Source organism: Bombina bombina, chromosome 4, assembly GCF_027579735.1.
Source record: "Bombina bombina isolate aBomBom1 chromosome 4, aBomBom1.pri, whole genome shotgun sequence".
NCBI lineage: Eukaryota > Metazoa > Chordata > Amphibia > Anura > Bombinatoridae > Bombina > Bombina bombina.
The window spans coordinates 700,833,689-700,861,616 of NC_069502.1; the positions used below are offsets into that span (position 1 = coordinate 700,833,689).

At 40.3% G+C, this 27,928-nt stretch overlaps 1 protein-coding gene across 1 annotated transcript in view; it reads left to right on the forward strand.

Moving 5' to 3' along the window:
• The window catches only part of NT5DC1 (5'-nucleotidase domain containing 1), a 729,055-nt gene that overhangs the window by 522,379 nt on the left and 178,748 nt on the right, over window positions 1-27,928 (forward strand). Inside the window, exon 8 of the mRNA XM_053710879.1 lies at window positions 11,580-11,677. Coding sequence (XP_053566854.1) covers window positions 11,580-11,677 — 98 coding nt within the window. The remainder of the gene's footprint in view (window positions 1-11,579; window positions 11,678-27,928) is intronic.

Consider the following 27,928-nt stretch of genomic DNA (forward strand, 5'->3'; position numbering starts at 1 on the left):
CTATACCACATATTATAAACAATAATTTAATGCATTACATTTTCATCCAATAATGTATGACTTGTATCAAGTTACACATGCAAGCAGTCATGGTAAAATGTTATTAATGTAATTCAGGGTGCTGTTTATGATAAAATGGATATAAAAGTACCTATAGAAAATGCTCTAATGTGTTAGCAGATTTTATTATTGCACGATTGCAAACCTCTCAACATCTTCCAGATGATTTCTGGTATGTGTGAGGTTTGTGGGCAATGGACTGCTGGTAACTTGTGGATGGACCTTGCACAGGAGAGGCGGGTTACAATGGAGAGGTTGGCATACTGGTGGTCATAGGTGTGTCAAGGAGGTGTCTGGGTGGGCTTGATAAATCCTTTAAAGGGGAACACTCAGGGACTGTTGGTCGGAAGCAGGCCATACCTACCATCTTTTATGATCCCACAGAATGCAGAATGGTTGGGAGGTATGCTATAGCTTGTATATAACTGTGTTTAACCCCGGCCAATGTATTAAACACATAGTTTAAGTCAGCTTCAGAGCAGCAATGCACTACTGGGAGCTAGCTGAAAACATCTGGTAAGCCAATGACAAGACAAATGACCAATCACAAGGTAGCTCCCAGTATTGTAGGATATGTAGGTAGTCTTTTTCAGCATAGGATAAGTTTTTAGAAGTTTTTTAAAAGGACATGCTCTATTTGAATCATGCAAAGTTTAATTTTGACTCTCCTATCCCATTATGTTCTAAGATACATGATAAATGTACTGACATCAAGAGGGTGATTTCCTTGGGTGACTTAGATTTTTAAAGACACATGAAACCCAACATTTCTATTTTTCTTATTTTTCATGATTCAAATAGAGCACAGGATTTTAAACAACTGACCAATTTACTTCTTTTAACCAATTTGCCTCACTTGGTATCCTTTTGTGAAGGATCCGCTATGCACTACTAGGAGCTATCTTAAGATCAATGAAAAGAGGTATTTCTCCAACATTGGTGTGTCCGGTCCACGGCGTCATCCATAACTTGTGGGAATATTCTCTTCCCCAACAGGAAATGGCAAAGAGCACAGCAAAAGCTGTCCATATAGCCCCTCCCAGGCTCCGCCCCCCCAGTCATTCTCTTTGCCGCTCTGAACAAGTAGCATCTCCACGGAGATAGTGAAGAGTATGTGGTGTTTAGTTGTAGTTTTTTATTCTTCTATTAAGAGTTTGTTATTTTAAAATAGTGCTGGTATGTACTATTTACTCTAAAACAGAAAGAGATGAAGAGTTCTGTTTAAAAGAGGAGTATGATTTTAGCAGCAGTAACTAAAATCAATTGCTGTTCCCACGCAGGACTGTTGAGCTGAGAGAACTTCAGTTGGGGGGAACAGTTTGCAGACTCTGCTTAAGGTATGACTAGCCATTTTTCTAACAAGACTGTGTAATGCTGGAAGGCTGTCATTTTCCCTCATGGGGATCGGTAAGCCATTTTCTTAGACTTAGAAAGAATAAAGGGCTTATTATGGGCTATTAACTGGTGGACACTCTTAAGGGCTAAATCGATTGTTTATTTAAGTTGTTTGTAAAAGTTTGAAGTAATTTTCACACTTTTATTGTTTGGGGAACGTTTTTATCGCCAGGCACTAGTTTAGACACTTTCCCAGTCAGGAAGGGCCTTTCACTATAGTAGGCAGAGCCTCATTTTCGCGCCATTATTGCGCAGTTACTTTTGAGTACAGTGCATGCAGCTGCATGTGTGAGGGTCTGGTATCCACTGAAAACGTTCCTAGAAGGCTTGAATTGGTATCGTATACCCCCCTGGGATTGGTGAAGTCGCAACAAAGGCTGTGGCTGGGACTGTAGTGGGGTTAAAATTGCAAACGGCTCCGGTTTCCACATTTTAAGGGTTAACAACTTGAAAATTGGGGTGCAATACTTTGATTGCATTAATACACTGTGGTGAAAATTTGGTAAAGATTGGGTAATTCCTTCATAGTTTTTCACATATTCAGTAATAAAGTGTGCCCTGTTTAACATTTAAAGAGACAGTAACGGTTTTGTTTTAAAACGGTTTTTGTGCTTTATTAACCAGTTTAAGCCTGTTTAACATGTCTGTACCTTCAGATAGATCATGTTCTGTATGTATGGATGCCAATGTGGTTCCCCCTTCAAATATATGTGATAATTGTGTCATAGCGTCCAAACAAAGTAAGGACTGTCACAAATAGTAAGGTTGCCCAGGATGATTCCTCAGATGAAGGAAGTATAGATAGTTCTACATCCTCTCCTTCCGTGTCTATACCAGTTATGCCCGCGCAGGCGACCCCTAGTACTTCTAGCGCGCCATTGCTTGTTACTATGCAACAATTGACGGCAGTAATGGATAACTCCATAGCTAATATTTTATCCAAAATGCCAGCATTTCAGAGAAAGCGCGATTGCTCTGTTTTAAACACTGTAGAGCAGGAGGGCGCTGATGATAATTTTTCTGTCATACCCTCACACCAGTCTGAAGTGGCAGTGAGGGAGGGTTTGTCAGATGGGGAAATTTCTGATACAGGAAGAATTTCTCAGCAGGCAGAACCTGATGTTGTGACATTTAAGTTTAAATTAGAGCATCTCCGCGCATTACTTAAGGAGGTGCTATCTACTCTGGATGATTGTGACAATCTGGTCATCCCAGAAAAATTGTGCAAGATGGACAAGTTCCTAGAGGTCCCGGTGCACCCTGATGCCTTTCCGATACCTAAACGGGTGGCGGATATAGTGAATAAGGAGTGGGAGAAGCTAGGCATACCTTTTGTCCCTCCTCCTATATTTAAGAAATTGTTCCCTATGGTCGACCCCAGGAAGGACTTATGGCAAACAGTCCCTAAGGTCGAGGGGGCGGTTTCTACACTAGCCAAACGCACGACCATTCCCATTGAGGACAATTGTGCTTTCAAAGATCCTGTGGATAAAAAATTGGAGGGTTTGCTTAAAAAGATTTTTGTACAGCAAGGTTAGCTCCTTCAACCTATTTCGTGCATTATTCCTGTCACTACAGCGGCGTGGTTCTGGTTCGAGGAACTGGAAAAGTCACTCAGTAGGGAGACTCCGTATGAGGAAGTCATGGACAGAATTCATGCACTTAAGTTAGCTAATTCCTTTATTTTAGACGCCGCTTTGCAGTTAGCGAGGTTAGCGGCGAAAAATTCAGGGTTTGCAATTGTGGCGCGCAGAGCGCTCTGGCTAAAGTCTTGGTCGGCGGATGTATCTTCCAAGACAAAATTGCTTAATATCCCTTTCAAAGGTAAGACCCTTTTTGGGCCAGAATTGAAAGAGATTATTTCAGACATCACTGGGGGAAAGGGCCATGCCCTCCCACAAGATAGACCTTTCAAGGCTAAGAATAAGTCCAATTTTCATTCCTTTCGCAATTTCAGGAACGGACCGGCTTCCAACTCTGCAGCCTCTAGACAAGAGGGTAACGCTTCCCAGACCAAACCAGCTTGGAAACCAATGCAAGGCTGGAACTAGGGTAAACAGGCCAAGAAGCCTGCTGCTGCTACCAAAACAGCATGAAGGATTAGCCCCCGATCCGGGACCGGATCTAGTAGGGGGCAGACTCTCTCTCTTTGCTCAGGCTTGGGCAAGAGATGTTCAGGATCCCTGGGCACTAGAAATAGTCTCTCAGGGTTATCTTCTAGAATTCAAGGAACTACCCCCAAGGGGAAGGTTCCACATGTGTCACTTATCTTCAAACCAAATAAAGAGACAGGCATTCTTACATTGTGTAGAAGACCTGTTAAAGATGGGAGTGATACACCCAGTTCCAACTGTGGAACAAGGTCAGGGGTTTTACTCAAATCTGTTTGTAGTTCCCAAAAAAAAGAGGGAACTTTCAGACCAATTCTGGATTTAAAAATTCTAAACAAATTTCTCAGAGTTCCATCGTTCAAAATGGAAACCATTCGAACAATTTTACCTACAATCCAGGAGGGTCAATATATGACTACCGTGGATTTAAAGGATGCGTATCTACATATTCCTATCCACAAAGATCATCATCAGTTCCTAAGGTTCGCCTTTCTGGACAAACATTATCAGTTTGTGGCTCTCCCATTCGGCCTAGCCACTGCTCCCAGAATTTTCACAAAGGTGCTCGGGTCCCTTCTAGCGGTTCTAAGACCAAGGGGTATTGCAGTGGCACCTTATCTGGACGACATTCTAATTCAAGCGTCGTCTCTTTCCAAAGCAAAGGCTCATACAGACATTGTTCTAGCCTTTCTCAGATCTCACGGGTGGAAGGTGAACGTAGAAAAGAGTTCCCTGTCTCCGGCGACAAGAGTTCCCTTTTTGGGAACAATAATAGATTCTTTAGAAATGAAGATCTTCTTGACAGAGGTCAGAAAGTCAAAGCTTCTAAACGCTTGTCAAGTTCTTCTCTCTATTCTGCAGCCTTCCATAGCTCAGTGCATGGAAGTAGTAGGGTTGATGGTTGCATAGTTCCTTTTGCTCAAATTCATCTAAGACCATTACAACTGTGCATGCTCAAGCAGTGGAATGGGGACTATACAGACTTGTCTCCAAAGATTCAAGTAGACCAGATGACCAGAGACTCACTCCGTTGGTGGTTGTCCCAGGATCACCTGTCTCAGGGAATGAGTTTCCGCAGACCAGAGTGGGTTATTGTCACGACCGACGCCAGTCTATTAGGCTGGGGCGCGGTCTGGGATTCCCTGAAAGCTCAGGGTCTATGGTCTCGGGAAGAGTCTCTTCTCCCGATCAACATCCTGGAACTGAGAGCGATATTCAATGCTCTCCAGGCTTGGCCTCAACTAGCGAAGGCCGGATTCATAAGATTCCAGTCAGACAACATGACGACTGTAGCTTACATCAACCATCAGGGGGGAACAAGGAGTTCCTTGGCGATGAGAGAGGTATCCAAAATCATCAAATGGGCGGAGGATCACTCCTGCCACCTATCTGCAATTCACATCCCAGGAGTAGACAACTGGGAGGCGGATTATCTGAGTCGTCAGACTTTCCATCCGGGGGAGTGGGAACTCCACCCGGAGGTTTTTGCCCAGTTGACGCAATTATGGGGCATTCCAGACATGGATCTGATGGCGTCTCGTCAGAACTTCAAGGTTCCTTGCTACGGGTCCAGATCCAGGGTTCCCAAGGCGACTCTAGTGGATGCATTAGTGGCACCTTGGTCGTTCAACCTAGCTTATGCGTTTCCACCGTTCCCTCTCCTTCCCAGGCTTGTAGCCAGGATCAAACAGGAGAAGGCCTCTGTGATTCTGATAGCTCCTGCGTGGCCGCGCAGGACTTGGTATGCAGACCTGGTGAATATGTCATCGGCTCCACCATGGAAGCTACCTTTGAGACAGGATCTTCTAGTTCAAGGTCCATTCGAACATCCAAATCTAGTTTCTCTGCAGCTGACTGCTTGGAAATTGAACGTTTGATTTTATCCAAACGTGGGTTTTCAGATTCAGTGATAGATACTCTGGTCCAAGCCAGAAAACCTGTGACTAGAAAGATTTACCATAAAATATGGAAAAGATATATCTGTTGGTGTGAATCCAAGGGATTCTCCTGGAGTAAGATTAAAATTCCTAAGATCCTCTCCTTTCTCCAAGAAGGTTTGGATAAGGGATTGTCAGCGAGTTCTTTAAAAGGACAGATTTCTGCTTTATCTGTCTTGTTACACAAACGACTGGCAGCTGTGCCAGATGTACAAGCTTTTGTACAGGCTTTGGTCAGAATCAAGCCTGTTTACAGACCCTTGTTCCTCCCTGGAGTCTAAATTTAGTTCTTTCAGTTCTTCAAGGGGTTCCGTTTGAACCTTTACATTCCATAGATATCAAGTTACTATCTTGGAAAGTTCTGTTTTTGGTTGCTATCTCTTCTGCTAGAAGAGTTTCTGAATTATCTGCTTTGCAGTGTGATCCACCCTATCTAGTGTTTCATTCAGATAAGGTTGTTTTGCGTACCAAGCCTGGTTTTCTTCCAAAAGGTTTTGCAAGCCGTGGTGCCTTCTGTTTAGGTAACCTGATTTGCTCCCTCCCTTCATCCGTGTCCTAAAGCTTTGGTATTGGTTCCCACAAGTTATGGATGACGCCGTAGACCGGACACACCAATGTTGGAGAAAACAGAATTTATGCTTATCTGATAAATTACTTTCTCCAACGGTGTGTCCGGTCCACGGCCCGCCCTGGTTTTTTAATCAGGTTTGAAAAATTTCTTTCTCTATACACTACAGTCACCACGGCACCCTATAGTTTCTCCTATTTTTATCCTAACCGTCGGTCGAATGACTGGGGGGCGGAGCCTGGGAGGGGCTATATGGACAGCTTTTGCTGTGCTCTTTGCCATTTCCTGTTGGGGAAGAGAATATTCCCACAAGTTATGGATGACGCCGTGGACCGGACACACCGTTGGAGAAAGTAATTTATCAGGTAAGCATAAATTCTGTTTTTTGTGCAGTCGCCAATTAGCAGCTAGCTCCCAGTAATGCTTTTGTGCCCCTGAACCTACCTAGATATGCTTTTCAACTAAGGATACCAAACAATTTAGATAATAGAAGGAAATTGGAAAGTTGATTAAAATCATATGTTCTGTCTGAATCATGAAAGAAAAAATTGGGGTTGTATGTCCCTTTAAGCCTCTCACTCTTGTTAATTGTACATAGTGGTGGCAGGAGGAGAAGGATGGTGGGATAAATGACATTGCAAAGCTAAAAGGCCCATTTATGGAAGACAGAGACATTTAAATGCAACCAAACAATGCTTTATACTAGGGCCTGGGACATTGTGATGAACCTATTAATTAAGGTTTCCAGGTGTATAGTATTCAACCAGACAGTCCAGTGCTTTAGCAGGCTGTCCCTAAAATCTTTGTATAAATTCTAGACACTTTTATATCCCTGAGTGCATTATAAATATATCATATGGAGCAATAAAGGGGATCAAATCACTTCTGTTTACATGCATTACTAACAATAACAGTGTTCTCCACAGAAAAAAGTAATGCCAGCTGGTGGAATGATGAGGTAGCCAGTGTAAAACTTTGCAAAAGTATATAATATTTTGCTATCCAAAGCACAAATGAACTACATCATTTAACTTACATGTATTCAATTATAATTTGTGCAGTAAACATTAAAGGGACATTAAACCCACATTTTTTTCTTTCATGATTCAGATAGAGAATACCATTTTAAACAACTTCCTAATTTACTTCTATCATCTAATTTGCTTCATTATCTTGACATTCTTTCCTGGAAAGCATATCTAGATAGGCTCAGTAGCTTCTGATTGGTGGCTGCACATGGATGCCTCATGTGATTGGCTGACCCATGTGCATTGCTACTTCTTTAACAAAGGATATCTAAAAAAAAAAAGCAAATTAAATAATAGAAGTAAATTGGAATGTTGTTTAAAATTATATTTTCTGTCGGAATCATGAAAGAAAAATTTGGGGTTTAATGTCCCTTTAACTTAATATTGGCTTAAATTGTTGCCGGGTGGTCATTAAAATCAGCCAGGTGGTGCACCCATTAAAAAGGTCATGGTGAGAACATTGAATTACAATCAAAGAAGTAAAATGATTGATTTGAATATTATTTGAATATTCCTGGCAGTCAAGTGGTACAATGATTACTCGGTAAGGAAAAATGTACATGGTGGGATGGAGGGTTTGACCCCATCTACAATTGTGACCAATCACCTACAGATTTCCAATATTTTTGCAGAGGACAGCTGGCAAGTCTAATCATTCATTATAGATTGTGTTGTGATTTTTGCATTATCCACTTTTAATGTTGATTTTCAGCTCCTGAAATGAATGTGCATATTTACCTATAGTTCCAGAGTTTCTGTTGCCAGCTTGTAATGATTACTTTCCAAAAGATCTGCTTGGAGCTGTCTTCTGGTATTGCTTTTTTATTTGATCATATGTCTTCTCAAATTACTGTTACAAAAACACTCAAAAATCCAATTAGAAAGCTTTGAAACACCCCCCCCCCTTTTTTTTAACTTGAAGGCTTTCATAAATTTAGGATTTATAATTTGATCATTGCTTTTGGCAAACAGTAAATTATATAATGTATATAACCAATGAAGTGACACATTGGGGCCTATTTATCAAAGGTCTTGCGGACCTGATCTGACAGTGCGGATCAGGTTTGCAAGACCTCGCTGAATGCGGAGAGCAATACACTCTCCGTATTTAGCATTGCACCAGCAGCTAACAAGAGCTGCTGGTGCAACGCCGCCCCCTGCAGACTCGCAGCCAATCGGCCGCCAGCAGGGGGGTGTCAATCAACCCGATCGTACTGGATTATTATTTCCATGAATTCCAACCCGCTCACAAATATAGGATTCTTATATGAATATGTATAATGATTTATAGTAATATTAAGATGACAATTAATACAAATACATATAAAAACAAATAGGTAGGTCCCCTATTTACAGAAGCACTCCAGGCTTAGTCTAAATGCCTTTATGCCTTTGACTGGGAATTCAATAACTTCAAAATACAAGAACATTATTTCCTGCCATCGAACCCTAAAGATTAGGTATTTTTAAACAGCCACATAAAATTGTGCCATTTATGACTCCCCTACCAAAACCCAAAGGTACAATAATTGACATTAGGAAATACCTGGATCAAGTTATGAGTCCTAAATTGGCATTTAAAAAAGGAATGTAAAATAGGATTGTCTATTTCAAGAATTATAGCTTATTTGTTCATTAGGTTTTTACACATTTAGGGCTAGATTACAAGTGGAGCGCACTATTTGCGCTCCATTCAGTAATTCTAGTATTACAAGTGCGGCTCAATGCATTCACATTGCCTGGAAGCCTTGTGTTCACAAGAGCATGCTTCCATAGGCTTCAATAGGAGCCTCGTTCTGATGCCGATATACACGTCAAATCACCTAAACAATAACACAAAAATATATGTATACAAGCATATAGATTTATATTTATAGTGAGAACACAGTCCCCCATTGACCTCCATGTAAAGGGATTTTCAGTGCCGTTTTTATTTTTCTAACACCCCACATCCCCTCACTTTAACCCTTTATAACTGCGTTGTGCAGTTTTTTAAAAAAATATAAAAAAATAAAGATACTCATTTATTTATTTAATGATAGTCTACCTATTTATTTTGGGGGGGGGGGCAATTCTGGGCCAATTTTGTTTCTTTAACCAGAGATCTGATCACTCGCGGTCACATTAACCAGCCACTTTTAATGGCTGGCTATTTAACTTGCTCCTGTAAAAGGGCAAATTTGTCCCTTTATTGGCGCACCACCCGTAACTGGCCCTTAGGATGTATCAATATTTTGGGAGGGCATGAGACCAAAGACCCAATGTTGCAGTAAAGGCAAGGTTTCAACACAGGGCCCTTTTTCAGAATTATGAACTTAACATGATATATATAGTGCTTAGGAACTGTTTTTCTCTAGAAGCATAGAAGTAACTGATTTGATTAGCTGAAATATCTGAAGAGTTGCAGTTTTAACAGTTTCTTCATACAGTGGTTGAGAAGTTATTCTTTGTTGTTGCAGAAGTGTAACCTTTTAATATCACAAGGATTACAAGAAAAGAAAGCATTGCCTTTGGTCATGGAAGTCTATGGTCTTTGTTGGAGATGTAGACTTAAGTTTCTAGACAAGCCCATTTTTAAATAATTATTATACTTTATTTATAAAGTGCCAACATATTCCGCAGAGCTGCCCATGGGTACAATTCATTTGAATAAAACAATGATATAAAACTTGTAAGAGACAAGACAACATTTTACAAACACATACAGGAGGAATTAAGGGCCCTATTCCCGTGGGAACTTACAATCTAGAAGGATAGGAGGTTGAGAAACAGGAGGCGAGGACTGCAAGATTGAGAAAGATGTTAATGCAGAGTTAGATGAGGGAAATGTTAGGTAAGTGAAATTAATTTATTATTGAGTTGGGTGGTAGGCTTCTCTGAACAAGAAAGTCTTCAGGGAGCATTTAAAAAAAGAAAGATTAGGGCAAAGCCTGACAGCACGAGGGTGAGTGTTCCAGAGGGTAGGAGCTGCACGACAGAAGTCCTGTAGTCTAGCATGGGAAGAAGTGATAGTCGCAGATGCAAGGAGCAAGTCATTGTTGGACCTTAGTGGACGGGCTGGAGTATACTTGTTGATTAGAGAGGATAGGTAGTGGAGAGCGGCGTTGGTTAGAGCTTTGTGTTTAAGGGTAAGAATTTTGAATTTAATTCTGCTGTGAATGGGGAGACAATGAAGGGACTCACAGAGAGGTGCAGCATATACAGAGCGACGGGAAAGGTGAATTTACCTGGCAGAGGCATTTAGGATGGATTTCAGGGGGGAGAGGCGGGAAAGAGGAAGGCTAGTAAGTAGGTTATTGCAGTAGTCAAGTCGGGAAATAACAAGGGAGTGGAATATTTGCTTTGTGGTGTTAGTGCTCAGCAATGGGCGAATCTTGGAAATATTGCGTAGGTGGTTATGGCAGGATGAAGAAAACGATTGGATGTGGGGGACGAAGGATAGATTTGAGTCAAATGTAACTTTGAGGAAGCGGACTTGGGGCGATGGGGAGATGGTGATGCCATCGACAGAGATAGAAAAGTCCGAAGTCGGCGTAGAGCTTGAGGGGGAAATAGGAGGAGTTCAGTCTTGGAGATGTTAATCTTTACGTGGTGAGAGGCCATCCAGGAAGAAATACCAGATAAGCAGTCGCTGACATGAAGAAAGGACAGAGGGAGAGAGAGCAGTGGTGGAGAGGTAGATCTGGTTGTCATCAGCATAGAGGTGATATTTGAAGCCATAACTGTTCATACGTTTACCCAGGGAAGTAGTATAAATGGAGAAGAGTAGAGGACCCAGAACAGATCCTTGAGGTACTCCAACAGAAAGAGGCATTGGAGAGGAGAAGTCACCAGCAAATGACACAGAAAAAGACCTGTGAGAAAGAGAAGAGTGAATCCAAGAAAGAGCAGGGTCACAGAGGCCAAAAGAGCTAAGGGTCTGTAGGAGGAAGAGGTGGTCAACTGTGTAGAAGGCAGCTGAGAGGTCAAGTAAGATAAGTATTGAGTAGTGGCCATTACTTTTAGCAGAAAGAAAATTGTTAGTAACCTTGGTAAGGGCAGTCTCAGTTGAGTGTTTGGGGCAGAATCCAGATTGCAGGGGGTCACGCAAGGAGTTGGTGGACAGGAAGTGGGTTAGGCGATTGTAAACTATTTTTTCAAGGAGTTTTGATGTTAGTGGAAGTAGTGATATGGGGCGGTAGCTTTCAGGAGAATTAGGGTCAAGGGAAAGTTTTTTTTTGAGTATGGGAGTGACCTTTGCATGTTTGAAAGAAGATGGGGATGAACAGGTAGAGAGAAATAGGTTGAAGATGTGAGTGAGAACAGGAGTAAGGGTGGAAGACAGGGAGGGTATTAGATGGGAAGGGATGGGGTCGAGCGGGCAGGTTGTGAGGCGTGAGGAAGATTGTAACGAACAGACTTATTTACATTTCAAAAAATCTTAATCATGTAGTAGTAATATAAATGGGGTATGATTTTATAGAGTGTGTATTCATTTCAGGAAGGATTTTGAAGATCTGTTTGACATCATAATTACCAATGCCCTGAAACCTGGATTTTTCTCTCTTACACCACAGCACAGACCATTCTGTACTCTTGGTAAGTGTATCTTTAAAAGGTAGTTTTACTTTTTTTTTTCAACCTTGTGTTTAATTTCAATATATACAGTGTATTCTGAAAACATTATGGATAATTCTTGAGATGTGAAGAAAATTGTTTGCTTGATAAAAAAGCAACTAACTCATACTTTCTATTTGGGGTACCATAATCATTAATCCAATGCCTCATTAACTATATTGGAACTCTTATATTTTCATTTGTGAATATGATACATAAACTATTTAATAAGCCATGCATTTTTTCCTATAAGCATTCATTGTAACAGATATGTATTACCAACATGCTTCTAGAAAAAGCAGTTACTGTTATATTTCAGTGGTAGCTGTGTAATGGGCATAGAGCGCATACATCCATAGACATAAACTTGCAATCAAAGACTGCTCAGAGAGCCATACACATCATCTATAGCTCTTATGCAGGCACAATTTCTGCATGTGAGTGCACACTACCTTCATACACATTCAAACTATTACTGAAATTGAAATTAACTTATGTGTATCTTAATTTTGACTACAAATATTACCTCATTATACAAAAAGGACTTGATAATGTGTAAATGATTCAGGGTGGATTACAAGTGGCACACTAACAACATTTTTCTCTTGCGCACTAACGTAATTTATGGGGACAGTTAGCATGTGAGAGGAAGTCTGATGCTCACTAACTTCAGGACTTCGGATATTGCTACCGCGTTACCTTATGCTCCCATAGACTTCAATGGGGTGTGCTGTTAAAAAAAGAAAAACCTAACATGTATTGCTTGTGAGCTAACCCGACACAGCATTAAACAAACTCTGCTAAAGTCGAAGGTAGTTATAAATACTTGTCATTCCAATATCCTTCACATAGAAGAAAATGTTTTCATTTTTAAATATATAGTTCTTTTTTTTTCTAAAATATATCTATACATATATATCTGTATGTATGTGTATATATATATATATATATTTATATATATATATACACCCACACACACAGATACATATAGTAAGATTTACTTCTAAGTGAAGAACCTTGGAATGTAAAGTATTTTCAGTATAATAAAAACAATAAAATACATTAAAAATGATTAAAATTGTTTAACAATTATATTTCGTGTTTAAAAGTAATTAACTGAAAGGGGGTTTAAAAGTGGGTGTTTGTGTTTGTATATACATGTGTGTATATGTATATATATATATGTAGGTACAAGTAGAATGAGGCTACTCAGAACACTGAGTAGACACAAGCGATACTCTGTAAATGGCGCTAGCCAGGAAATAGGTGGTATTCAATACCCTTACCAGATATTACCCCAATCTAATGAGGTAAGTATGCCGCACTGGGGGTATGTGTAGATAGTTGGATCTCCTCCTAGCATCCGAATCAGATGGCTATTCCAGTTTCGTTAGCCTCCTGGAGTATGTGGGGATGTACTTCTGGTGATGAAGATATCCCGCAAGCTTCCTGTGTAGGTATGTGGTTAGCCTCTTGGAGTGCTTCTCTGTCCCGGTATAAACTTTCTCCAGCGTAAGGATACCCAGGGAAACAAGAGAGAGTATATAGTGTAATACAGCTTTATTCACAATAAGGCAGTTAAAATGCAATTCACATTTATCATCCTCAAACAAAATGAGGTATGTATATAGCATATAGGACCTTAGTAGGTCCCTCCACGAGTGGGTGTCAGATAGAATTCCAAAATTCCTGTAAATAACTCTGTGGAGTAGCCCCACACAGCTGACAGTTAATATCAATAGAAGTATAGGCAGTAAAAAGTTATTAGAGTTTAAAATAGCGCTAGATAACTAGCTAAGAGGAGGCACAACAATAACTAAAATCAAGTAAACAGTAAAAATATAGTATAAAATAAATATTCCCTGACGCGTTTCAAAGGTTGTTTTAGATTGATCCTTCTTCTTCAGAGGGGTCTTATAACTTTTTACTGCCTATACTTCTATTGATATTAATTGTCAGCTGTGTGGGGCTACTCCACGGAGTTATTAACAGGAATTTTGGAATTCTATCTGACACCCACTCATGGAGGGACCTACTAAGGTCCTATATGCTATATACATACCTCATTTTGTTTGAGGATGATAAATGTGAGTGCTATGTGAATTGCATTTTAACTGCCTTATTGTGAATAAAGCTGTATTACACTATATACTCTCTCTTGTTTCCCTGAGTATCCTTACGCTGGAGAAAGTTTATACCGGGACAGAGAAGCACTCCAAGTACATCCCCACATACTCCAGGAGGCTAATGAAACTGGAATAGCCATCTGATTCGGATGCTAGGAGGAGATCCAACTATCTACACATACCCCCAGTGCGGCATACTTACCTCATTAGATTGGGGTAATATCTGGTAAGGGTATTGAATACCACCTATTACTTCATACCAGCTGATGTTTGGAGATTCACCACTGATTGAATACACCCTAAAGACTTACATGAACTGTTCAGCTTACATTTTTTATCTTCATTTTTATACATATTTTCTGTCATAGTGGATATATAGGCGCTGTAAAACCTTTGTACCCATATATATATATATATATATATATATATATATAAATATATATGTGTATACATTATATATATATATTTATATATATAATTATGGATCCAAAAGATGCACTCGCCGTAATGTGAAAAAAATATATTTTTCTCCAACATTGGTGTGTCCGGTCCACGGCGTCATCCATTACTTGTGGGATATTCTCCTCCCCCACAGGGAAAAGCAAAGAAAAGCACACAGCAAGAGCTCTCCATATAGTCCCTCCCAGGCTCCGCCCCCCCAGTCATTCTCCTTGCCGCTCTGAACAAGTAGCATCTCCTCGGGGATGGTGAGGAGTTTGTGGTGTTTAGTTGTAGTTTTTTATTCTTCTATCAAGAGTTTGTTATTTTAAAATAGTGCTGGTATGTACTATTTACTCTGAAACAGAAAGAGATGAAGAGTTCTGTTTAAAAGAGGATTATGATTTTAGCAGACAGTAACTAAAATCAGTTGCTGTTCCCACACAGGACTGTTGAGATGAGAGAACTTCAGTTGGGGGGAACAGTTTGCAGACTTTTCTGCTCAAGGTATGACTAGCCATTTTTCTAACAAGACTGTGTAATGCTGGAAGGCTGTCATTTTCCCTCATGGGGATTGGTAAGCCATTTTCTTAGTCTCAAACAGAATAAAGGGCTTATTATGGGCTATACACTGGTAGACACTCTTAAGGGCTAAATCGATTGCTTTATTTAAGTATTATATGCAGTTTGAAGTTGAATTTCACACTTTTATAACATTGGGGAACGTTTTTTAGCACCAGGCACTTGTTAAGACACCTTCCCAGTCAGGAAGGGCCTTTCTCTGTAGTAGGCAGAGCCTCATTTTCGCGCCATTACTGTGCAGTTACTTTTGAGTACAGTACATGCAGCTGCATGTGTGTGGGTCTGGAATCCACTAAAAACGTTCCTAGAAGGCTTCATTTGATATCATATACCCCCCTGGGATTGGTGAAGTCGCAGCAAAGGCTGTAGCTGGGACTGTAAGGGGGTTAAAATTAAAAACGGCTCCGGTTTCCACATTTTAAGGGTGCAATACTTTGAATGCATTAAGACACTGTGGTGAAAATTTGGTAAAGATTGGATAATTCCTTCATAGTTTTTCACATATTCAGTAATAAAGTGTGCCCTGTTTAACATTTAAAGAGACAGTAACGGTTTTGTTTTAAAACGGTTTTTGTGCTTTATTAACCAGTTTAAGCCTGTTTAACATGTCTGTACCTTCAGATAGATCATGTTCTGTATGTATGGTAGCCAATGTGGTTCCCCCTTCAAATATGTGTGATAATTGTGCCATAGCGTCCAAACAAAGTAAGGACAGTACTGTCACAAATTGTAAAGTTGCCCAGGATGATTCCTCAGATGAAGGAAGTAGACATAGTTCTACATCATCTCCTTCTGTGTCTATACCAGTTATGCCCGCGCAGGCAACCCCTAGTACTTCTAGCGCGCCAATGCTTGTTACTATGCAGCAATTGACGGCAGTAATGGATAACTCCATAGCTAATATTTTATCCAAAATGCCAGCATTTCAGAGAAAGCGCGATTGCTCCGTTTTAAACACTGTAGAGCAGGAGGGCGCTGATGATAATTTTTCTGTCATACCCTCATACCAATCTGAAGTGGCAGTGAGGGAGGGTTTGTCAGATGGGGAAATTTCTGATACAGGAAGAATTTCTCAGCAGGCAGAACCTGATGTTGTGACATTTAAATCAAAATTAGAGCATCTCCGCGCATTACTTAAGGAGGTGCTATCTACTCTGGATGATTGTGACAATCTGGTCAACCCAGAAAAATTGTGCAAGATGGACAAGTTCCTTGAGGTCCCGGTGCACCCTGATGCTTTTCCGATACCTAAACGGGTGGCGGACATAGTGAATAAGGAGTGGGAGAAGCCAGGCATACCTTTTTGTCCCTCCTCCTATATTTAAGAAATTGTTCCCTATGGTCGACCCCAGGAAGGACACATGGCAAACAGTCCCTAAGGTCGAGGGGGCGGTTTCTACTCTAGCCAAGCGCACGACCATTCCTATTGAGGACAATTGTGCTTTCAAAGATCCTATGGATAAAAAATTGGAGGGTTTGCTTAAAAAGATTTTTGTACAGCAAGGTTACCTCCTTTAACCTATTTCGTGCATTATTCCTGTCACTACAGCGGCGTGGTTCTGGTTCGAGGAACTGGAAAAGTCGCTCAGTAGGGAGACTCCGTATGAGGAAGTCATGGACAGAATTCACGCACTTAAGTTAGCTAATTCCTTTATTTTAGACACCGCTTTGCAGTTAGCGAGGTTAGCGGCGAAAAATTCAGGGTTTACAATTGGGGCGCGTAGAGCTCTCTGGCTAAAGTCTTGGTCGGCGGATGTATCTTCCAAGACAAAATTGCTTATTACCCCTTTCAAAGGTAAGACCCTTTTTGGGCCAGAATTGAAAGAGATTATTTCAGACATCACTGAGGGAAAGGGCCATGCCCTCCCACAAGATAAACCTTTCAAGGCTAAGAATAAGTCCAATTTTCGTTCCATTCGCAATTTCAGGAATGGACCGGCTTCCAACTCGGCAGCCTCTAGACAAGAGGGTAACGCTTCCCAGACTAAACCAGCTTGGAAATCAATGAAAGGCTGGAACAAGGGTAAACAGGCCAAGAAGCCTGCTGCTGCTACCAAAACAGCATGAAGGGGTAGCCCCCGATCCGGGACCGGATCTAGTAGGGGGCAGACTCTCTCTCTTTGCTCAGGCTTAGGCAAGAGATGTTCAGGATCCCTGGACACTAGAAATAGTCTCTCAGGGTTTTCTTCTGGAGTTCAAGGAACTACCCTCAAGGGGAAGGTTCCACATGTCTAACTTATCTTCAAACCAAATAAAGAGACAGGCATTCTTACATTGTGTAGAAGACCTGTTAAAGATGGGAGTGATACACCCAGTTCCAACTGTGGAACAAGGTCGGGGGTTTTACTCAAATCTGTTTGTAGTTCCCAAAAAAGAGGGAATTTTCAGACCAATTCTGGATTTAAAAATTCTAAACAAATTTCTCAGAGTTCCATCGTTCAAATGGAAACCATTCAAACAATTTTATCTACAATCCAGGAGGGTCAATTTATGACTACCGTGGATTTAAAGGATGCGTATCTACATATTCCTATCCACAAAGATCATCCAAGGATTTTCACAAAGGTGCTAGGGTCCCTTCTAGAGGTTCTAAGACCAAGGGGTATTGCAGTGGCACCTTATCTGGACGACATTCTAATCCAAACGTCGTCTCTTTCCAAAGCAAAGGCTCATACAGACATTGTTCTAGCCTTTCTCATATCTCACGGGTGGAAGGTGAACGTAGAAAAGAGTTCCCTGTCTCCGTCGACAAGAGTTCCCTTCTTGGGAACGATAATAGATTCTTTAAAAATGAAGATCTTCCTGACAAAAGTCAGAAAGTCAAAGCTTCTAAATCTTGTCAAGTTCTGCACTCTATTCTGCAGCCTTCCATAGCTCAGTGCATGGTAGTAGTAGGGTTGATGGTTGCAGCAATGGACATAGTTCCTTTTGCTCAAATTCATCTAAGACCATTACAACTGTGCATGCTCAAGCAGTGGAATGGGGACTATACAGACTTGTCTCCAAAGATTCAAGTAGACCAGATGACCAGAGACTCACTCCGTTGGTGGTTGTCACAGGATCACCTGTCTCAGGGAATGAGTTTCCGCAGACCAGAGTGGGTCATTGTCACGACCGACGCCAGTCTATTAGGCTGGGGCGCGGTCTGGGATTCCCTGAAAACTCAGGGTCTATGGTCTCGGGAAGAGTCTCTTCTCCCGATAAACATCCTGGAACTGAGAGCGATATTCAATGCTCTCCGGGATTTGGCCTCAACTAGCGAAGGCCGGATTCATAAGATTCCAGTCAGACAACATGACGACTGTAGCTTACATCAACCATCAGGGAGGAACAAAAAGTTCCTTGGCGATGAGAGAGGTATCCAAGATCATCAAATGGGCGGAGGATCACTCCTGCCATCTATCTGCAATTCACATCCCAGGAGTAGACAACTGGGAGGCGGATTATCTGAGTCGTCAGACTTTCCATCCGGGGGAGTGGGAACTCCACCCGGAGGTTTTTGCCCAGTTGACTCAATTATGGGACATTCCAGACATGGATCTGATGGCGTCTCGTCAGAACTTCAAGGTTCCTTGCTACGGGTCCAGATCCAGGGATCCCAAGGCGACTCTAGTGGATGCATTAGTGACGCCTTGGTCGTTCAACCTAGCTTATGCATTTCCACCGTTCCCTCTCCTTCCCAGGCTTGTAGCCAGGATCAAACAGGAGAAGGCCTCAGTGATTCTGATAGCTCCTGCGTGGCCACGCAGGACTTGGTATGCAGACCTGGTGAATATGTCATCGGCTCCACCATGGAAGCTACCTTTGAGACAGGATCTTCTAGTGCAAGGTCCATTCGAACATCCAAATCTAGTTTCTCTCCAGCTGACTGCTTGGAAATTGAACGCTTGATTTTATCCAAGCGCGGGTTTTCAGATTCAGTGATAGATACTCTGGTCCAAGCCAGAAAACCTGTGACTAGAAGGATTTACCATAAAATATGGAAAGGATATATCTGTTGGTGTGAATCCAAGGGATTCTCATGGATTAATATTCCCAGGATCCTCTCCTTTCTAACAAGAAGGTTTGGATAAGGGATTGTCAGCGAGTTCTCTAAAAGGACAGAGATCTGCTTTATCTGTCTTGTTACACAGACGACTGGCAGCTGTGCCAGATGTACAAGCTTTTGTACAGGCTTTGGTCAGAATCAAACCTGTTTATAGACCTTTGACTCCTCCCTGGAGTCTAAATTTAGTTTTTTCAGTTCTTCAAGGGGTTCCATTTGAACCCTTACATTCCATAGATATCAAGTTACTATCTTGGAAAGTTCTGTTTTTGGTTGCTATTTCTTCTGCTAGAAGAGTTTCTGAACTATCTGCTTTGCAGTGTGATCCACCCTATCTGGTGTTCCATTCAGATAAGGTTGTTTTGCGTACCAAGCCTGGTTTTCTTCCAAAAGTTGTTTCCAACAACAATATTAACCAGGAAATAGTTGTCCCTTCTTTGTGTCCGAATCCAGTTTCAAAGAAGGAACATTTGTTACACCATTTAGATGTAGTCCATGCTTTAAAGTTCTATTTAGAAGCAACAAAGGATTTCAGACAAAACTTCTTTGATGTTTGTCGTTTATTCTGGTAAGAGGAGAGGACAAAAAGCTACTGCTACCTCTCTTTCTTTCTGTCTGAAAAGCATTATCCGATTGGCTTATGAGACTGCCGGACGGCAGCCTCCTGAACGAATCACAGCTCACTCTACTAGGGCTGTGGCTTCCACATGGGCCTTCAAGAACGAGGCTTCTGTTGATCAGATATGTGAGGCAGCAACTTGGTCTTCTCTGCACACTTTTGCCAAATTCTACAAATTTGATACTTTTTGCTTCTTCGGAGGCTATTTTTGGGAGAAAGGTTTTGCAAGCCGTGGTGCCTTCTGTTTAGGTAACCTGATTTGCTCCCTCCCTTCATCCGTGTCCTAAAGCTTTGGTATTGGTTCCTACAAGTAATGGATGACGCCGTGGACCGGACACACCAATGTTGGAGAAAACAGAATTTATGCTTACCTGATAAATTACTTTCTCCAACGGTGTGTCCGGTCCACGGCCCGCCCTGGTTTTTTAATCAGGTTTGAAAAATTTCTCTCTCTATACACTACAGTCACCACGGCACCCTATAGTTTCTCCTTTTTTTCTCCTAACCGTCGGTCGAATGACTGGGGGGGCGGAGCCTGGGAGGGACTATATGGACAGCTCTTGCTGTGTGCTCTCCTTGCCTTTCCCTGTGGGGGAGGAGAATATCCCACAAGTAATGGATGACGCCGTGGACCGGACACACCGTTGGAGAAAGTAATTTATCAGGTAAGCATAAATTCTGTTATTTCAAATGAGTGAACGTTTTTGGGGAGTAACCCCCATCCTCAGACTCTTGTCTCACAAGAGTCTGAGGACGGGGGTTACTCCCCAAAAACATTTTTATTTTATGATTGATAAGGTATATATATGTGTGTGTAATAGTTTATTTTTATGTATTTTTAAAACTTTTTTTAACCATTACACTTTACACACTCTAATCCATTGAGAGCAAATTTTGTTTGTGCTCGAGTGCAGCCGTTTACTTTCAACAGGTTAGCTCAGTCTAAATATTGCTTATAGCGGCCTGTGCTAACATTAGTGCGCCACTTGTAATCTAGCTCTATAGTGTTAACTAATTGTCATTGCATCATGTGTCAAAATTAATATGAGACAGTATTTATGTTATCTCACTTAAGTTACATTTCTTTTATGTAATTAGCAAGAGTCCATGAGCTAGTGACGTATGGGATATACATTCCTACCAGGAGGGGCAAAGTTTCACAAACCTTAAAATGCCTATAAATACACCCCTCACCACACCCACAATTCAGTTTTACAAACTTTGCCTCCCATGGAGGTGGTGAAGTAAGTTTGTGCTAGATTCTACGTTGATATGCGCTTCGCAGCAGGCTGGAGCCCGGTTTTCCTCTCAGAGTGCAGTGAATGTCAGAGGGATGTGAAGAGAGTATTGCCTATTTGAATTCAATGGTCTCCTTCTACGGGATCTATTTCATAGGTTCTCTATCGGTCGTAGAGATTCATCTCTTACCTCCCTTTTCAGATCGACGATATACTCTTATATACCATTACCTCTACTGATTCTCGTTTCAGTACTGGTTTGGCTATCTACTATATGTAGATGAGTGTCCTGGGGTAAGTAAGTCTTATTTTTTGTGACACTCTAAGCTATGGTTGGGCACTTTATATGTAAAGTTCTAAATATATGTGTTTAAACTTATATTTGCCATGATTCAGGATAATCAGTATTCCTTCATTCAGACTGTCAGTTTCATTTTTTGTCCCTGCGGGCTGTTAGGCTCGCAGGGGCAGAAAATGCTTCAATTTATTGCGTCATTCTTGGCGCAAACTTTTTTGGCGCACAATTTTGTCATTTCCGGCGCCGTAGTTGTCGCCGGAAGTTTGTTCATTGTTACGTCATTTTTTGAGGCATGTGTGTTCAGATGTTTTCGGCGTCAGAGGATGTGGCGTCATACTTGGCGCCAAAAAATATGGGCGTTGTACTTGGCGCCACCAATGTGGGTGTCATACTTGGCGCCAAAAATGTGGGCGTCATACTTGTTCCACTTTTTCTCACATTATTTAAGTCTCACTTTTTTGTTGTTTCTGGTTGCTAGAGGCTTGTTTGTTTTGCATTTTTTCCCATTCCTGAAACTGTCATTTAAGGAATTTGATAATTTTGCTTTATATGTTGTTTTTTTCTATTATATATTGCAAGATTTTCCATAAACTCTTCCTGGATCAGACCATGCTGAGGGATTCCTGTTGACTGAGATCAGTCCTACCAAAGCTAAGTTCATTTATTTTAAATGTTATGAATGTTTATCTTTAGCTATGGTTTGTAATAAGTTATCATGATAAACTTTTACATGCAGAATCCATTAGTATTTATGCTTTATATATTGTTATTCTTTTTACATCTTATGTACAAGATATACTTAGAAATTTATAAGAATTTTTTTCTGATTCTATTTTAAAGGCTTTGTCTGACATCCCGCCTTCTAATAAATTTTTAGGTCTTTTTCAAACTTCTTTTTTAGTTGATGAAGTTTCAAATGACCAACAACATAATGAATTATCCTTCTCTGATGGTGTTTTTTTCTCATTCAAAATTTTTCTTCATCAGGTATTGACACTAACAAATCTACTTTTTTAATTTTTAATAGAGTACATTTGTTCTTTGTTCAAAAGGTGTTGATTATTTTGGATATTGAAGTAACTAGTTCTTTGGATTTTAAAGACTAGCTAACATTTAAATTCTTCTTATTTATCTTCTGTGATTTCTTCAGAGGTTTTTTCCAGTTCCTGATACTAGGGAATGGAATAGGCTGAGAATTTTCTTTTAGTCCTTCTTTCGGTTTTTAAATTGTATTCTTTGCCGGCAGTTAGTTTTGAGGAAAGATTCCTCAAGTTAAGGGGGCTATCTCTACTCCTGCTTATATACAATTATTCTTATAGCAAATAGTATTTATTTTTTTCCTTCAGATGGTTGTATCTTATTTAAGGAAAATTATATTCAGGTACTTTTATTAGTCCTGTAATTTATTTTGCTGATGATGCAATTGCTTCATCTTTCTGGTTGGATACTTTAAGATCAAGTATCGGATTATGATTTGTTTAGCATTATTAAAAAGGACAAAATTTACTACTCGTTTGAAGTTCAGACTAAGTGCTATTGCATTGTCTTGCTATCTTGCATTTGTTGTTTGCGCAAGTCCAGTGTGTTGACTGGTCCTTTAACTTGATTAACATGCTAATAATTTCATTTGTGTTGTCATTTTATTAAATATTTTCGCAAATGAGGTTTAATTTATGTCTTTAGCTATTTTAGCTAGAAGAACTTTGTGATTTTATTCTTGGAATGCTAATTTGATTTCTAAAATCCATATTTCTTTTTTTCCAAGATAATCAATTATTTGGTTCATAATTGGATTCAATTCTTTAACTGTTACTCTAGGCTTCTGTCATGTTCTGTCTCAGGATATCATGTGAGAGCCTCATTGTCTGGAACAGTTGCTTTAAAGGAAGATTAGTAGAAGCCATACTGATTGAAAATGAAAACAAATTTATTTAAACAACAGAATACTTTGTTTAAGCAAATACTTGCAGAATATTTAAATATGCTACTCAGGTATGTTAAGACCACATACAGCAGGAGTGAAAATAAACAAACAAAGTAAGCAGAGATGCAGATTCAAAAAGGAAAGTCTTTCTCCTGGTAATAACTGAAATGTAAGATTTGCACAAGGCAGAAAACAACTTGTAAACAGGTAGCAGGTTTAAAGGTAAAGTCTTTCTCCTGGTAATTGCTGAGTGCAGGATTTGCACAAGGCAGGATACAAACTTGTGAACTGGTAACTGGTTTAAAGGTAAAGTCTTTCTCCTGGTAATACCTTGTAAACAGGTGCAAAGGTGAAGTCTTTCTCCTGGCAATAGCTGAGTGCAGGAATTTGCATAAAGCAGGAAACAAACTTGAAGATTGGTAACAGGTTTAAAGGTAAAGGCTTTCTCCTGGTAATACCTTGTAAACAGGTGCAAAGGAAATCTTTCTCCAAAGAAGTACAGGAAACAGGTTCTGACTTGACAAAACAGATCCAATGTGAAGACCAAAATGCAGACTAAAAGCCATCTTTAAATAGGGAGGTTTTGCACAGGGTTGGTTCTGATTAATTCCAGAATTGAGAACACCTGTGTGTTGCACATGTGTAATAACAAGTAAGGCAAATAGTTATTTATCAGATCTTTTAAGATCCATGCTATTGCTAGAACTGGCTGTGGCTCAACATGTAAGCAAACAGAAATAGCAACCACAGAGCCACAGGTTCAAATCCCCACACAGCCCTTCTTAGCAGAATGCCTCCCAGACCTTTTCTTTTTCTTTTTCGTCTGGAGGCTTGGTTCATGACAGATGCCCCCTCCAAAGAGCGCACTCTGGGCGCTCAAAGCCTGTTCAAACATCTGAAGGTGGGATTTACGAACAAGTGTTCCATTTGAAGCCCTAATACAATCAGATGGAATGGATTCTTTGCTTGGAACAGCTGCCTGAGATTGGGGACCCTTAGAAGATATCCCTGTAGGCATAACAAGAGCTGAAAAACCAAGACAGTTTTGATTTAGAGGTTCCTGATTATACCCAGCAGCTTGCAATGGACTGGCTGATGGGCAGGGTACCTCCGGGTAGGAAAAGACCTCTCCTTCAGAGTCAAGGAATTCGTTATCTGGGTCATATCTGCCTGATGGGTAGAGTACCTCCGGGTAAGGTATGACCTCTCCTTCAGAGTCCAGGAATTCATTTTCTGTGTCATTTATATCCAATTCAACCATCTCATCCAATTCTTTCTCAGTCAATGAGTAGCTGGGTGAAGGTGGTACAAGGAGGTGTGGATCTTTAGAATTGGCAGAGTCTGATTCAGCTGGAAGGTTTGTCACTTTTATGTCTGATGAGTGACTTTTGTTAGCTGGATCTCCAGCCAGGGCAGAAACAAGGTAATGTGCAGGATTTCCAGGAGGTATTTTTGCAGAGTTCCCCAATGTGGTTGATGCAGAAACAGACGCAGTGGTATGGGTAATGGATGTAGTTGGAGTTGTACTCCCAATGACCATCTGTTTCAAATCAGGTACCATTTCTTGAAGCGTGTTAGAAACGGTTGTTTGTAGAATAGATGTATTCTCCATAGCTGGGTCATCTCCAGGGGTATCATACAGTTTGCTAGTGGAAGTATAATTTGTTCCCTTAACATCAGAGTTCATTTTCAACTTGGCTGTATCTTGACTTGATCCTCTAGGAGGTCTTACTGGACACCCTGTGATGCGGTGACCAGGTCCCCCACAATAGAAACAGAGGTTAAGTTGTCTTCGCCGAATTTTCTCCTCTTCTGTTAAGGGTTCTTTAAAACCTTTCCTTGTTTGGGAGGTAACTTTAGACAAGGTTTCGGTTGGGAGAGATAACATTTCCACCAGCTCCATAAAGTTAATGAGTATGTCCTTAATAAACTTTAACACTGAATCCAATACAGCAATAATCCCAGAGGGCTCTCTTTTATGGTCTTCACATTCTGTCATGTTCTGTCTCAGGATATCATGTGAGAGCCTCATTGTCTGGAACAGTTGCTTTAAAGGAAGATTAGTAGAAGCCATACTGATTGAAAATGAAAACAAATTTATTTAAACAACAGAATACTTTGTTTAAGCAAATACTTGCAGAATATTTAAATATGCTACTCAGGTATGTTAAGACCACATACAGCAGGAGTGAAAATAAACAAACAAAGTAAGCAGAGATGCAGATTCAAAAAGGAAAGTCTTTCTCCTGGTAATAACTGAAATGTAAGATTTGCACAAGGCAGAAAACAACTTGTAAACAGGTAGCAGGTTTAAAGGTAAAGTCTTTCTCCTGGTAATTGCTGAGTGCAGGATTTGCACAAGGCAGGATACAAACTTGTGAACTGGTAACTGGTTTAAAGGTAAAGTCTTTCTCCTGGTAATACCTTGTAAACAGGTGCAAAGGTGAAGTCTTTCTCCTGGCAATAGCTGAGTGCAGGAATTTGCATAAAGCAGGAAACAAACTTGAAGATTGGTAACAGGTTTAAAGGTAAAGGCTTTCTCCTGGTAATACCTTGTAAACAGGTGCAAAGGAAATCTTTCTCCAAAGAAGTACAGGAAACAGGTTCTGACTTGACAAAACAGATCCAATGTGAAGACCAAAATGCAGACTAAAAGCCATCTTTAAATAGGGAGGTTTTGCACAGGGTTGGTTCTGATTAATTCCAGAATTGAGAACACCTGTGTGTTGCACATGTGTAATAACAAGTAAGGCAAATAGTTATTTATCAGATCTTTTAAGATCCATGCTATTGCTAGAACTGGCTGTGGCTCAACATGTAAGCAAACAGAAATAGCAACCACAGAGCCACAGGTTCAAATCCCCACACAGCCCTTCTTAGCAGAATGCCTCCCAGACCTTTTCTTTTTCTTTTTCGTCTGGAGGCTTGGTTCATGACAGCTTCAAGATTGAGTTCTAAGACTAAAACTTTAAGCTTATATTAGTTTTCTGTTCTTACTAAGGAACGGAATCCTGAATTCTTCCCCAAGTAACATGTTTATAATTGGAAGTTTTTTCTTCATTTAAGCCTTTTAAAAGTTCAAAGTCAGCTCCCCTAATTTGCATGTAGGTGCGGTTCTTATTCCAGCTTGGCTGGTAAGGGGCAGGTTAAGACTTTTTTTGAAATTTGTTTGGTTCTATTCGGTCCAAACTTCTTAGACTTTGGGTACAGAATAGGATTAAGAGTAAAACCGTCTGTGAGAAGTTTTTTTTTTTTTCTCTATCATATTCCAGCTATTCCAGTAAGACTAACACTTTCCTGAAATGCGTTTCAGACCTGGAGTTTTCTAGGGTATTTATTCCAGTTTCATTTTAGGAACTGGGTTTTGGGGTTTTATTCAAGACTATTCATTGTTCCAAAGATAAAAATCTTTTTGAATTGTCATATAAGTGTACCATCTTTTAGAATGGTGTTTATATGGTCTATTCTGCCTTTTTGGTCAGTGATGGCATTATTTGTTTACATTGGATACAATAGATGCATATCTTCATTTTCTGTTTTCATTTCAGATTATTTTTATTTTCTGAGATTCTCTTTTTTTGACAAGCATTACCAATTGTTGCTTTTCCTTCTGGTCTAGCGACAGCTCTAAGAATCTTTTCAAGGTTCTCAGTGTTCCTTATTTGGACGGTATCATGGTACTGGCTCAGTCTTTTCGTTCTGCGGAATCTCATACGATTCAACTTTGTTGTTTCTTCAAAACATGGTTAGAGGATCTTTTTATCAAAAGCTCCCTGATTCCTCACACAAGGGTCACCTTTTTTAGGTTTCCAGATAGATGGTGTCAATGTTTTTGTCTCTAATAGACAAGTGACAAGTTTATTAGGTTCTGTTTGTCGGAACCTTCAGTCTCTATTATTTCCTTCAAGTTGCTATATTTGCTTGGAAGTTTTAGGTTTCATGGCTGCAGCATTGGATTCGATTCCCTTTGCTCATTTCATAGGAAACCTTTCCAGTTTTTTATGCTGAATAATGGTGCAGGGATTCTAAGATATCACTTTTTATATCTTTGAATCCTAATGTTTATCTATCTTGATTCGGTGGTTAAGATCACCATCATTTAGTTCTACAGGTCTCTTCGGTTCTTTCAACCTGGACCATGATCTCTACAGATGCGAGTCTTTTAGGTTGGGAGGCTGTCTGAGGATCTCTGTCAGCACAAGGGGTTTGGAAATCTCAGGAGGCGAGATTACCATTTGATATTTTGGAACTCCGTGCATTCTCAGAGTTCTTCAGTTTCTTTTTGAAGAAGAGACGTTTATTGTTAGAAAATGTCACAACTGTGGCGTATGTCAATCATCAGGGTGGGACTATCAGTCCTTAGGCTGTGACAGAAGTATCTCGGATATTTGCTTGGGCTAAATCCAGCTCCTATCTCATTTCTGTGGTCTTTTCCCCAGGTATAGACAATTGGGAAGCGGATTATCTCTGTTAATCAAGCTTTACATCTGGGAGAATGGTCTCTTTACCCAGATATGTTTTTCAATTTTTCAGATATGAGGGCTTCCAGAAATAGATCTGATGGCACCTCATCTAAACAAGGAATTTCCCAGGGGCCTATTCAGGTCCGGGGATACTCAGGTGGAAGTAGTGTATGCATTGACACTTCCTTGGAATTATCAATCTGCCTATATTTTTTTCATCTTTGGTTCTTCTTTTTAGAGTGATTTTCAATTATCAGAGAGCAATCTTTGGTGTGGCTGGTGGCTACAGCATGGCCACACAGGTTTTGGTTTATGGTTTTTGCTCGGATGTCCAGTTGCCGATCTTAGCTACTTCCATTAAGGCCAGACCTTATATCTTAACATTTGTTGTTTTTTTTTCATCAGGAATTCAAATTATTAATTTGATGGTATGAAAATTTAACGCTTAGTATTTAGTCATAGAAGTATCTCTGACTCAGTGATTAATACTATGTTGCAGG